At 42.4% G+C, this 13,693-nt stretch overlaps 1 protein-coding gene across 2 annotated transcripts in view; it reads left to right on the top strand.

The window, feature by feature from the left end:
• The window catches only part of itpkb (inositol-trisphosphate 3-kinase B), a 42,886-nt gene extending 30,568 nt beyond the window's left edge, over window positions 1-12,318 (top strand). For both annotated transcript variants that reach the window (XM_024135188.2, XM_024135189.2), the window contains exons 3-8: window positions 1,344-1,443; window positions 1,834-2,047; window positions 3,259-3,463; window positions 6,307-6,408; window positions 7,223-7,294; window positions 9,360-12,318. In XM_024135188.2, coding sequence (XP_023990956.1) covers window positions 1,344-1,443; window positions 1,834-2,047; window positions 3,259-3,463; window positions 6,307-6,408; window positions 7,223-7,294; window positions 9,360-9,581 — 915 coding nt within the window. In that variant the 3' untranslated portion in view covers window positions 9,582-12,318. The remainder of the gene's footprint in view (window positions 1-1,343; window positions 1,444-1,833; window positions 2,048-3,258; window positions 3,464-6,306; window positions 6,409-7,222; window positions 7,295-9,359) is intronic.
• Window positions 12,319-13,693: the final 1,375 nt, after the last annotated feature.

Raw genomic sequence — 13,693 nt, forward strand, 5'->3', positions numbered from 1 at the left:
GATAGAAAATTTGTGGGCAGAACTGAAAAAGAGTGTGCGAGCAAGGAGGCCTACAAACCTGACTCAGTTACACCAGCTCTGTCAGGAGGAAAGGGCCAAAATTCACCCAACTTATTGTGGGATGGTTGTGGAAGGCTACCCGAAACGTTTGACCCAAGTTAAACAATTTAAAGGCAATGCTACCAAATACTAATTGAGTGTATGTAAACTTCTGACCCACTGGGAATGTGATGAAATAAATTAAAGCTGAAATTAATCATTCTCTCTCTATTTCACATTCTTAGAATAAAGTGATCTAACTGACCTAAGACAGGCAATTTTTACTAGGATTAAATGTCAGGAATTGTGAAAAACTGAGTTTAAATGTATTTGACAAGGTGTATGTAAACCTACGACTTCAACTGTACATTGACAATCAAGTTTTGTGGTTTTCATAGTTTACAGGTGGGGTCTGAGATAAAATATACCTTCCAGTATATTTAGAGTCGTGATATTCAGTCTAACAAACAGCTGTCATTTAAGACAATAGTTAAAAGGTGGCTTTTTAGATATTTAACTTATTAAAGAGATATTCAATATTAAAGAAATATTATTAATGTCAAACTCTAGAATTGCAGGAACTTTTTAATGTAAATATTCATGTGCATCATTATAATAAAACTCAGTATTCATCTTTTGTGTCTTGATTTAAATAAATATGCATGAGTGCATCATTATAATACAACTCAGTATTTTGTGTCTTAATATTTGCCTTGAAATACCTTCATTAATGATGGTGACGACTTATCCTTCCACTTATACTGTGTTTTTAAAATACCCCTCCATATACCCCTCAAGAGAGGCATCATAAGTCATGTCAAACTGTGTAGAATTGCAGGAAATGTGTTTTAAAATGTCAAAACAAATTCTGGGGAATCCCCGGACACCCCTTCTACTGTTTGCCCTTCTCCCCTCCCAATATCAACACCACAATTTCGCCCTTGGTTTCTATTATTCCTGTGGTCTGTAATAATTCTGTGGTGTATGCTAATATTAGTTAAGATGTGCGCCTGACTGTGACCATCTCTTGAGAGAAAAATCTCTGTTTTAACCATGAACTGCAAAAATAATACATTCAACTACATTAGTGATTGACAGGAAAAGGAGTCAAATGTTAAAGTGTGGTGGGTTGGATTCTGAATGGATAATAAATTAACACTGACATCCATGCACAACAGAGCACTGTTCTGTTTTTTTCTCTTGTAATACTACAGTGTTTGCTATGAAAACAGACTGAGTACTGTGCAAGGAACACAACACAGTGTAGGTTTACTCAAGGCATCCTCTGTTTGCCATCCWTACAGCACAAGTCATGGAAGAAGATCAAGAACATGGTCCACTGGTCTCCGTTCGTCATGTCCTTCAAGAAGAAGTACCCTTGGATCCAGCTGGCGGGTCATGCAGGTAAGCCTTGACAACGCTGCTGTCGGAATGTGGGGATTCTGGGATAAGGCTATGGAAGGAATGTGTGTTCTGTGTTCCGCTCTCCTTCTCCCGGCTGGATTGGAKACGCTACAGTGACCATTGTGTTTGGAATTCAAATATAGTCTCATGCTAAGCATCAGGATATACTTGTACATCATATTTTCAAAGGYTCAGTACTACAATTATGGCATAGCTAAGAGTTTCATAATATTAGTATTTACTTTAACTAGGCTACCTGTAATTGAATATTTCACTCAGAATCAGATAAGACCTTTTCTTTAGCAACAGGACCAAACAATGTAAACCAGGCCTACAACCTCTACTGTAGTTTGTCTAAATGTTTTTATTGCATGTGATGGTTCCTCTCAGGCAGTTTCAAGGCGGGGGCTAACGGGCGGATCCTGAAGAAGCACTGTGACTGTGAGCAGCGCTGCCTGGACTGGCTGATGAATGACGTGCTGCGGCCCTACGTACCGGCCTACCACGGAGACGTGGAGAAGGACGGGGAGAAGTACAACCAGATGGACGACCTGCTCTCTGAGTTCGACCTGCCCTGCGTCATGGACTGCAAGATGGGCGTCAGGTGAGTGTCAGACACTGGAACGACACACTTTCATAGGCAGGTGCATCTCTGCGTTGAAGTTGCAATTAGGCACAGATCGAATCTCAGTTTACCCTGTGGATATCCTAAACTAAAGTTTTAGGGGGTTAAATCAAAATCAGACTGTTTTACTAGCAACCTAAACGGCATGGTAACTCTCAGATCTCTTTGTTCCGGTTTGACAGGTTAGGGTAAGGTCCAATATTTAGTCAGGCACCCTCCCCTACAGTGAAGAGATCGTCCTGTAGCTAGCAGACAGCCAGCTGGCCCCGCTTTCACACCATGACTTAAATCAGCCTGTGGGGAAAGTGTTGTGAATCCAATTCCATTCCTTTGGATTAATTATTTGGCTGCTGAACTCCACATATGTGTTACAGTTGTCAAACTCTCCCTTGTTCAGTTTACATCAGATGTATACCATATATGGGTTATAATTGTTCTCTCCTTAGCCACTTTGTAATGTCATTAGTGACCAGTGAAGTATTGGAGTGTCTTCCGAGCCACTTTAAACTGTATGCTAACAGGTCAGGCCTGTTTTGATACAGTATCCTATATTGCTGAAATGAATAGCCGTGTTGCTTTCTCCCTCTCCTCTCTTTTCCTCTCTAGCACAGCTTTGTTTGCTCATTTGAACATTTTCTGGAAGGGCACTGCACTGCAGAGATGGACAGAGTTAGAGATAACCAGATGGCCAGGATATTAGCAAATGATAAACCGGCCTGTCCAAACACAACAATGTGGTGCAGCTCTAACAGGCTAAAGCCTGGCCTGTTATTGAGGTAGCTGGCTGCTGCAACACAAATCAGAATTTTAATCTGCAAAGGAAAGGTTGAGAAAACAGAGGCCCTGAGGAACTGAGGAAAAGGGAACCCCTCCTGTCTTCTAAAGTATATTATGTGAAATAAAACAGTTGCTCTTCTTCATTCACATGGTGGCTCCTGGGATATGATCACTCACTATAGCCATGACAATACTRTAACAACTTTGTCAAACAAGAATTACCGGTATAGTATTTGACAATGTTTGTATTCTAAGATGTAGAGTACAAATATCCTTTATATTGTCCCATAAAAGGACATTTATTCTGTTGCTGGACTGGTAACACCATAAAACCATAAAATCTCATTCAACAAGTCAGTACCAAACAGATAGGAATGAGTGAGTAATCTCTTTTGCTTCTCTGTCCACCAAAGGACATACCTGGAGGAGGAGCTGACCAAGGCCCGTAAAAAGCCCAGTCTAAGGAAGGACATGTACCAGAAGATGGTGGAGGTTGACCCCCTGGCGCCCACACCAGAGGAGCAGGAGCAGCAGGCGGTCACCAAGCCCCGCTACATGCAGTGGAGAGAGACCATCAGCTCCACCGCTACACTAGGCTTCCGCATCGAGGGCATCAAGGTGAGGACAGCTGAACTGCTGTGTGAATGGACACTACTATGCATCATGATATACAGTAGAGTGATGCATTGTAACATTTACATTTCAGTCATTTAGCAGACGCTCTTATCCAAAGCAACTTATAGGAGCAATTAGGGTTAAGTGCCTTGGTCAAGGGCACATCGACAGATTTTCACCTTGTCACTCGGGTATTCAAACCAGCGACCTTTCAGTTACCTGCCCCATGCTCTTAACCACTAGGCTACCTGCCATCATACTCTCTAAAACTCACTTAATAGTTAATTGTTGAGAAAATTAAACACTATAGGGAAGATGAAAAAATCCTACATATGCCAGTCTGTACATTCGGTAGATACTATAAACGGTGAAAAAAGTTATAATGGGAAATCAAGAGTGTAATTCTGCTTGTAAGGGCTGACCATGATGGTCCTGCTTGGTTTGCGTACAGACATAACCTGCAGTCGCCCCTTAATAGCATTCCTCATACTGAGKGTTGCCAGGGCCAACAGGAGGGGATCCCTTCTCTTTAGTCTCAGTGTGTATAGGCTGTGTTGAGTGTGTTTGTCACACATAGGGCCTGCTTGTGACACTTCTATTGACAGTAACATCAGTTGCTGAAGCATCCCATTCACTCCCACATCAGTCTCCTCCAAGCTGCCATTAATAGATTCAGTGCAGCAGACAGACAGACAGATGGTCTGATTGTGTGATTCTGCCTCAGTAAAGCTAAGCATACTAATAATCTTATTTGTAAAAAGCTGGGAGCAACAACAACAAAAAAGAGCATATCTGCAGCATATCCTTCCTAGGCAATTAGATTACACGAGGGGAGTCTAATTCCTCCTAAAGCCAAGAGGGAGACATCCTGGCCATGTTTGGGCCGTAACACTGTCTTCCAGAATCTGTCTCYTCTAATGAGGGCCTGTGGTTTGACTCTGGAGGGCTACAGACAGATGTGCTGGATGAATAGTTCAGACTGGACCGGCAGCGTAGAGAGCAGCGGCAGCGGCAGGGCTGTCCGGAGTTTTCCACTCCAACCATGTCCATAGATGGCCGCGGCCCGCGGGGCTCCTCTGGCTCTCTCTGTTGTCATGACATCAGGGGTTGCCCTCGGAGACTGTGTGTGGAATCAAAAGGCTCTCTGAGTTTTTTGAGTGCACACAGCTGCTATTGTGTCTGTTGGGTCCCAGCTCAATGCCCATATTATTGTCTGCTTGCATATTTACGTTTGACAGACGCTCTTATCCACAGTTACAGTTAGTGCATTCATCTTAAGATATGTATCTTATGCTAGTTGAGACAACCACCTACATTATTTATATATATGTATATATATATACAAAAGTATGTGGACACCCCCTCAAATTAGTGGATTCGGCTATTTCAGCCACACCTGTTGCTGACAGGTGTATAAAATAGAGCACACAGCCATGCAATCTCCATTGACAAACATTGGCAGTAGAATGGCCCGTACTGAAGAGCTCAGTGACTTTCAACGTGGCACCGTCATAGGACCTTTCCAACAAGTCAGTTTGTCAAATTTCTGCCCTGCTAGAGCTGCCCTGGTCAACTGTAAGTGCTGTTATTGTGAAGTGGAAACGTCTAGGAGCAACAAAGTCTCAGCCACAAAGTGGTAGGCCACACAAGCTCACAGAATGAGACCGCCGAGTGCTGAAGCGTGTAGCACGTAAAAATCTTCTGTCCTCTGTTGCAACACTCACTACTGAGTTCCAAACTGCCTGTGGAAGTAACGTCAGCACAATAACTGTTCGTCGGGAGCTTAATGAAATGGGTTTCCATAGTGGAGCAGCCGCACACTAAGATGACCTTGCGCAATGCCAAGCGTCAGCTGGAGTGGTGTAAAGCTCGCCGCCATGGGACTCTGAAGCAGTGGAAACGCGTTTTTCTGGAGTGATGAATCACGCTTCACCATCTGGCAGTCCAACAGACAAATCTGGGTTTGGTAGATGCCAGGAGAACACTACCTGCCCGAATGCATAGTGCCAACTGTAAAGTTTGGTGGAGGAGGAATAATGGTCTGGGGCTGTTTTTCATGGTTCGGGCTAGGCCCCATAGTTCCAGTGAAAGGAAATCTTAACGCTACAGCATACAATGACATTCTAGACGATTCTGTGCTTCCAACTTTGTGGCAACAGTTTGGGGAAGGCTCTTTCCTGTTTCAGCATGACAATGCCCCCATGCACAACGCGAGGTACAGAAATGGTTTGTCGAGATCGGTGTGGAAGAACTTGACTGCCCTGCACAGAGCCCAGACCTAAACCCCATTGAACACCTTTGAGATGAATTGGAACGCCGACTGCGAGCCAGGCCTAATTGCCCAACATCAGTGCCCGACCTCACTAATGCTCTTGTGGCTGAATGAAAGCAARTCCCTGCAGCAATGTTCCAACATCTAGTGGAAAGCCTTCCCAGAAGAGTGGAGGCTGYCATAGCAGTAAAGGGGGGACAAACTTCATATTAGTGCCCATGATTTTGGAATGAGATGTTTGACAAGCAGGTGTCCACATGCTTTTGGTCATGTAGTGTATCTACTGAGACAGTAAAGCACAGCGTTGTGGTAGTGTTTGAATATGTGCACATTAAGTACGTGCAGACATGTCCTGCTGTCTAAGCAATATGATGCAAAACATTGGGCCACTTTCCTGTTTTGTTCACCTCTTTCAGCAGGGTTTTCCTGCGTAGAGAAATATCTACAGTATGTAGAATGGTATAGTAAGTTCCACGGTATGGGTCTGACTTTTGAAGTTATTTTGCCTCCCCTCAGACATAATGTAATGTTGGAGGCCCCATCCTCAGCTCTTTCTTTCCCTTCCTCTTTGCAGAAGGAAGACGGGACGGTAAACAGAGACTTTAAAAAGACCAGGAGCAGGGAGCAAGTGACAGAGGCATTCACTGACTTTGTCAAAGGAAACCAGAACATCCTGGTGAGTATGTGTGCATGTGTGTGTGAGTCTCTCGGTGTGTGCGTGTGTGAGTGAGTGTGTGTGCGTGTGTGCCTCCATCTATGTGTCTGTGAGCCAGAGCCCCCTACCGCTGTGACAGACCTCCCTCTCACTTCGCCATGGTCTAAAGGCCTCTGGAGGGAGCTCCCATGGACTTCCCCCTCTCTAATGGCCCAGGAAGTGAGGTCATCGCCAGGGGAGGCTGTGTGTGATGTGGGCCTCCCAGGGTTCTGGAAACAGGGCAGGGAAAGGGAAAGTAAAGAGAAAGGGGGAKACCTAGTCAGTTGTACAACGGAATGCATTCAACTGAAATGTGTCTTCCGCATTTAACCCAACCCGAAACTAAACATTCAAACAAGATTTCCTCCATTCCATTCCACATTGGTTTGTCATATGTTTATCTGGCACCACTAGGCTCAAGCCAAGGCTGGCAAGCCCAGCCAAACCCACTATATCTGTCATTGTGTGGTGGGCCTTGTCCCCACTGTTGTGTACTTAACTGTCACTCATGTGTGATCTTCATCTCTCTCTCTACTGAGCTGATCTGTTGGCCAATAAGGTTTGCACTATGGAGTTATCAAAATTCACACAATGGTCTGTTTATGAGTAACGTTGTGTAATGAATACAGATTTAAATTCAGTTCAATTTTGGGGTATTTCTAACATAGTTTGTACATGAAATAACACACTTTCACCTTGAGCCTTGAATTAATGAAAGCTTTTCAGCTCAGATTTTCCCACATCTCCCTGGGTAGATTGAATAATACCTATTTTGTTCTCGCCTGTCTGTTTTCAGAACTGTTATCTGGACAGACTGAAGGAAATCAGGAACACTCTGGAAATATCAACCTTCTTCAAGACCCACGAGGTAAACAAAACCTATTTTATCTACAGTTGTAACATTTACTGAAATGAATGCCACTGAACTGGTACAGGAGGCTACAATCTGGGCAGTGGAAATACATGAACAATGGCATCTATACAAACACCTACTAATCACAGGACATTGTTATTCCAAACAGGAAGCGTAGTCAGGCTCAGGCACGTGAACAGATAGGGCTCAACCAATGCCAGAGTACATGCCCTTTTGCCCTCCACTGAAAAGTGCCCTTGAAGCTTGGTGTATTTTTAAAATTKTATGTATTACATTTTAAATGTAACGAATTTCACATCAAACTAGCTAATTTCATAAGCTCTTGAATCTCAGAAAATGTCCCCCGCCCCAATAGCTCACTCGTCTGACTTGCATGCAGTGGCTACTGGCACCGGGCGGGGAGACTTGAATACTGGTAGGAGGCTACTTTTGAGTTGGATCTGTCCTATGTGTCTCTCACTGTTAGTGACAAAGAATGGGGCATTTCCACTGCTTCTTAGTAAGATTCAGATTTCAGCTGCAGAACAAACTGAAATTAAGTAAAAACAAGTTTGTTTCAATAGCATAGCTAACTATTACATCATCATTCACTCTGATCAGATGATATTTATTTAACTAGGCAAGTCAGTTAAGAACACATTCTTATTTACAATGATGGCCTACCTCGACCAAACCCTAACGACGCTGGGCCAATTGTGCACCGCCCTATGGGACTCCCAATCACGGCCGGTTGTGATACAGCCTGGAATCAAACCAGGGTCTGTAGTGACGCCTCTAGCACTGAGATGCTGTGCCAAATAGGTAGACACTCTTCCCGATGTCAATCATCTAGGCCTGGCATTAGCTTGCTTACAATGTGGGATGATGGCTGTTGTTGCAGATAGGCCTATAAATTGTTACCCCCCCCAAAGGGGCACCTTCCCCCCCAAAGTTCTTGGTGCTGTGGCGTTTCAGAGGAAATGTTGAGACACAGGCCCTAGAACAAACCTCCCAGGAATAACCTATGTTCTGCTGCTTAGCTGGAGTCAGATACAGGCTGTGTATGTTAACCCCTCAGATATACCTACTGTATGTGTCACCAGTGGGTCTTTATAGTGACATTTGATCTAAACTCAGGAATAGCTGATCAATAAGATTATTTGGACTCACATTTTACATCAACCATCTGTCCAGACATACTGTAGTAAGACCATAGAGATGTATAGAGATCGCAACGCTGTATCTGTGCCATTATGTTAGTCAATTTTCTTCCTCTTTTGATGTTTGAAAAAAGTGTAAAGCTAATATTGTTGACTTACTGCCACCTGCAGTGCTGGAGTCTTGAATCAAATCTTGTGTTTCATTTGTTGTGACCACTAGATGGCCGTCATAGCTTAAAGCTGTTAAACTAGGCAAACCAATTTGAAGAAGAAGATAAGGCTCTGATCATTGGCTGATAGCTCCTAACSCATAGAAATCCCCACCCAGTTGACTACTTTAAAATGGAGGAAGCCCTCAATGGCTAAAACGGGTTATTTCCAAGTAATGAGCTCTGTACATCTCTATGAGTAAGACACACCTGTAAAATTAATCATCTGGATTGCACTGGTATGTACAGTACAATGTTTTTTCCCTGTCAATGCCTTAATGAGTATTTAACTACAGAAAGCATAGGATCATTAGATCAAATAAGTATCTGAACCTCCAAGTCGTAAGGTGAAGTTTAACAGTAAAAAAATGTGTACAGTGTAAATACAGTGAAGGATGTTGATTTAATGGGCAGTTATTTACTCAATGCCGATAACAACCTTTACAGGATTATATATGGCGATATAGACCATACAAAATGCTTCATTAGGCTTCTCCCTCTTTATTCTTAGATGGCTACCATACACACATTTCAACTATATTTAAAAATTCTGTCTTAGCCTATTCTAAACAGGGGGAAAAGTGTTCTTTTAACTAAATGTTTTCATCCTATTGGTATGGGTCCGCTGCTAGTTTGTGTATTTGGTGCTGACAGAGATCTCAGTGTTTTGAGGGCTAAGATGGATCCCTCTCTCCTTCTCTTCTTCCCCAGGTGATTGGCAGCTCACTGCTGTTCGTCCATGACAAGCGGGAGCAGGCCAAGGTGTGGATGATAGACTTTGGGAAGACCACCCCTCTGCCTGAGGGACAGGTCCTGAGTCACAGAGCCACCTGGGAGGAAGGCAACCGTGAGGACGGCTACCTCTATGGCCTGGACCACCTTATAGACATTCTCACCCAAATGGTGGTGACCCCAGAGCCAGACTCACTCTGAGAGGACCGTCCTGTCAACCCCTCCCCACCTCGACCCTACCCCCCTGGCAGGACCACCACCTCGCACTACAGTGATGCCTCTGGTGTCCCCAAAAAGCTACCCCTCTCTCCGTCCCTCCCTTATTCCCCCTCTCCCTGGCCCCAGAAAAAAACTGTAACCACACAAGTGAAATGTGATCACTGTTTTGTGTAAACTTGTAGATTCTGTACATACTGCTGTACAGTGTGTTTCTGTTCTGATGAGACCATGGGTTAGGTTAGGTTCTTTCTCTGCAGCTAGTCCCGTGACAAGCCTTCTTGAGATTTTAGTTGGTTTTGTTTAATGAGAGTTCTTTTAAAAATTATTTTAGTGTTAGCTAACATTGTAGAGCACTTCTTGCTTTCATAGAGGATTACATTTCTTATGAGTTACAACTTCTATGGTGCTTGGCCTTGTGGTGAAAGAGAGACAATTGAAATAGTTATATTCAGCACCTCCTGTGTTTTTAAACTAACATACAATTTAACATTGACAGAAAATGTCAAGGGTCAATATTACCCTTTTTAGCTGTTAGGATTGCCATATTCCATTTCCTTTATATGATTGTATTTGTGACCCCCTTTCCAGAATTCTCCAATGTTTATTATTAGTTTGTTTCTCATGATGTTACAAAAGCTATTGTAATAGTGCACTTGAGACTGTGTGCCGTGATGTGCCTGTCTATATTCATTTCAGTGCCTTCAGAGTGAAAGTAGAGAAGGTTGCATGAGTAGATTGCCCTCCGATATGCACTAAGAACCTATTTTATTAAGGCTAATGTTGACATTCCTGGAATCAACCATTGAGGAGTGACTATCAGTTCAGAGGTAAATGTACATGAAGCAGAGAGAGTGGGCGACTGCCTGGTCTCTAACAGGAAGTGGCCCTTAACCAAGTGAGAATGAGTTTGCATTCTAAATATTCCAAGTTCTTCAGCCATTCAGAACACTTAAAAAGACCAGGTTTTATTCTCTTATTGTCATGGTTCCCTTAGTCAGAGGTGGCATCACCTGTGATACTCTGTCATTAATGTATATGGCCTAGCATTGTACACCCATAATAATCACTGCTCTTGAATGAAACCATCCCATCCTGTTTTCCAAGGAACCTGTTCTTGAGGGGAGTTTGTTATTGTGCACAAGGCAGCTTGTGATTGCTGTTTGCATGGCTATTTGCTATTCAAATCTACCATTCCTGCCTCTTGCCCAAACATCCTGAGGTGGCAAACAAACTAATGGGATTTCTGTCTATTGTCTACCAGGTTTATAAACAGGGAGACACTTTCATCATTGTCTGATTGGATTAAATTAGCATTAAGTCATGTTTTGGTGACAATCAGGTCACACATGCATGACATTGACCATAAAAAGAGTGACTGACATTGTATGGTAGTTTTTATGGCAGTTAATACCGTTTTTTATATGTTGTTTAGCTTACTTTAATAGTTTAATAGTAATATCCCTTTAATAGCCATATCACATACAATATTCTCAGTTATGAGAGTGAAGTGAGGGTGTCCTTGTTTTGTAATGACTGCTCTCTCACCTTTATCTGAGGAACTGAGAGGGGTGTGGTGTGGTGTGTTAGAATGGCAAACATAATGTCCTAAGGAAACAGAGCTCACTTCTTCAAGGCCTTCAATTGTTTAAGGCAGATGATTCTAGTAGGACAAAATAGACACATAGTTTTGACCAATACTGTAGGTGTCAAACTTGTCTTGTCTTTGAGTGCCATTGAACTACTTTACCGATGTAGCAGGGATAACAATCAACTTGACACTTAAAAAAAGCAATTCGGTTGGTAAATTGAGAGTGAAACTATAGGTCTACTGCATTGGACCAGAAAGCACAGACATAAAGAGTAGAGTGCCCTCTGCTGTTACTGAATTGTATTACATTGAGCAGCATAAAACAAATTACATGGGTGTATTTTACAGAAACACTTTTTGACTTTGATTTAAAAATGTTACCTTTATTCTCTTACTTCAATATTTCTGGAGTACCTTCTTTCAAATCCCTACTCTGTCATTGTGCTTGTAGTTTTTGTGAAGTCTCTTAGAATGATGTACTCATGACCATATTTATTTCTTTGTGACACTTGCACAAGAACACTAAATGTAGCTAGCTGCATGTGATTTTATTTTTTACAATCCTGTCATTTTGTTGAAAGTCAGTCATGATATAATAATTTAGTAGGTCACTGTAACATAGGCCCGACTCACTGCTTCTTACAATATGTAAATAATACTGTATGTTTTAGAGATGAACAATAAGTCTGTGTTCTGTGCACTCTACCAGGTGTTCTTTGTGCCTATGATCTGTGAGACCTAGTTTCGGGCTATGCTGGCCACGGAGTGGTTGGTTGACGTGGAGATTGTCATGGCAATGTCATCTGTCATCCCGGTCCAGGTTGACATGATTGTGTCCTTCGTCTCCTAGCCTTGTGCTGTGACTGATATACACACACACTGTGCCTTTAGGTCCTCTGGTCATTGTGCTGTCCTCTGGTCATCTTCTTATGTAAATCATGCCATCATGTCAATACTGCAAGCAAAACTACCCACTGGGCACACACTGGTTGAATCAACTTTATTTCCACGTCATTTCAATGAAATTACGTTGAACCAACGTGGAATAGACGTTGAATTGACGTCTGCCCAGTGGGTATGCTTGGCTGTACAATTTTTCCGTAGTAAATTTGAACAATGGTTTAAATGCTACCACGTGTTTGTGCCTTTTATTTCAATGTACAACATGCTCTCTGTCACGGTTACGACACATGTAAATTTAGGTATTCCACATCGACTTCTTGTCAAGCACTTTTCACACAACCGGTTCTTAATGAATCTTTACACCATGTCATGTGTGGGACAAATCTCCCTAGCCCCGTTTATACCTGATTCTAACTTGAGACCTTTGTCTGGATCTTGTCCACATTCTGATTGTGCRCACATTTTTAGACAGGTGTGGACAATCAAAAATCACATTGTGATCTGATTATGATCAGATCATCCTGCCCGCCTTCGGAGCTAGTCAGACATGCATTGTGTCTGGATATCTTACAAGTGTAGACAGATCTGGACAGAAAAAACATTTAAATCATTTTGACAGGTGGCACCATTGAATGATTACATCAATATGTGTCTTACATTAAATAAATAATATTTTGAAAGAATAGCTGTGAAATAATTTGCTTAAAGGAAGGGACCAGGAAATCTAGTCACAATGCAAACACAGTGGATGGATAACAGGTGCATTTTTAACCATATGTAGACACATTTCTGGAAATATGGGCACAATCAGAATGTAGAAAAGATCAGGACAAAGGACCTATGTTAGCATCAGGTATAAACGGGGCTCCTGTCTCTTCATCTCCCTGTTCTGCCTGACCAATTTTCATCTCATAAGAGCCTGTTCAGACATTAGGCCACAAGCACAGGAAGATGTAGCCTAGATAAGGTACATGTAAGGATGTACATGGCAGCATGCTTTCAGATCCCCCTCAGAAAGGAGAAGTGCATAATCCCACCCCTAGGCTCTTAACTGCATGGTGTTTTTTCTAAGAATATATATTTTCTATGGCGTGTTAAATACGCAAACAAGATTATGCTCACAATATAAACATGACGACTGACAGGCACAGAGTCACCAGCACCCCAGCAACAGTACATTTTTTWAAAGTAACATTTATTTAACTAGGCAAGTCAGTTAAGAACAAATTCTTATTTACAATGACAGCTTATCGGGGAACAGTGGGTTAACTTGTTCAGGGGCAGAACAACAGATTTTGACCTTGTCAGCTCAGGGATTCAGTCCAGCAACCTTTCAGTTACTGGCCCAACACTCTAACCACTAAGCTACCTATTAAGCATAAAATAACTTAGAAGAACCACAACCCTAGATGAGGCAGTCATTTCCAACATGGCATTGTAGCAGATGGAGTGTTGTTAGTATGTACTTCTATAGCTACAGTTTGGCCACCAGCGTAGATCGTATAATGTCAACACTCCCAAGCACTGGGAGTATAAATAGAGATGATTCTAATGCTATGATATACAACACATTCATTTTTTGAATTTTACTAGGCAAGTCAGT

Source organism: Salvelinus sp. IW2-2015, unplaced genomic scaffold, assembly GCF_002910315.2.
Source record: "Salvelinus sp. IW2-2015 unplaced genomic scaffold, ASM291031v2 Un_scaffold86, whole genome shotgun sequence".
NCBI classification, from domain to species: Eukaryota; Metazoa; Chordata; class Actinopteri; order Salmoniformes; family Salmonidae; genus Salvelinus; species Salvelinus sp. IW2-2015.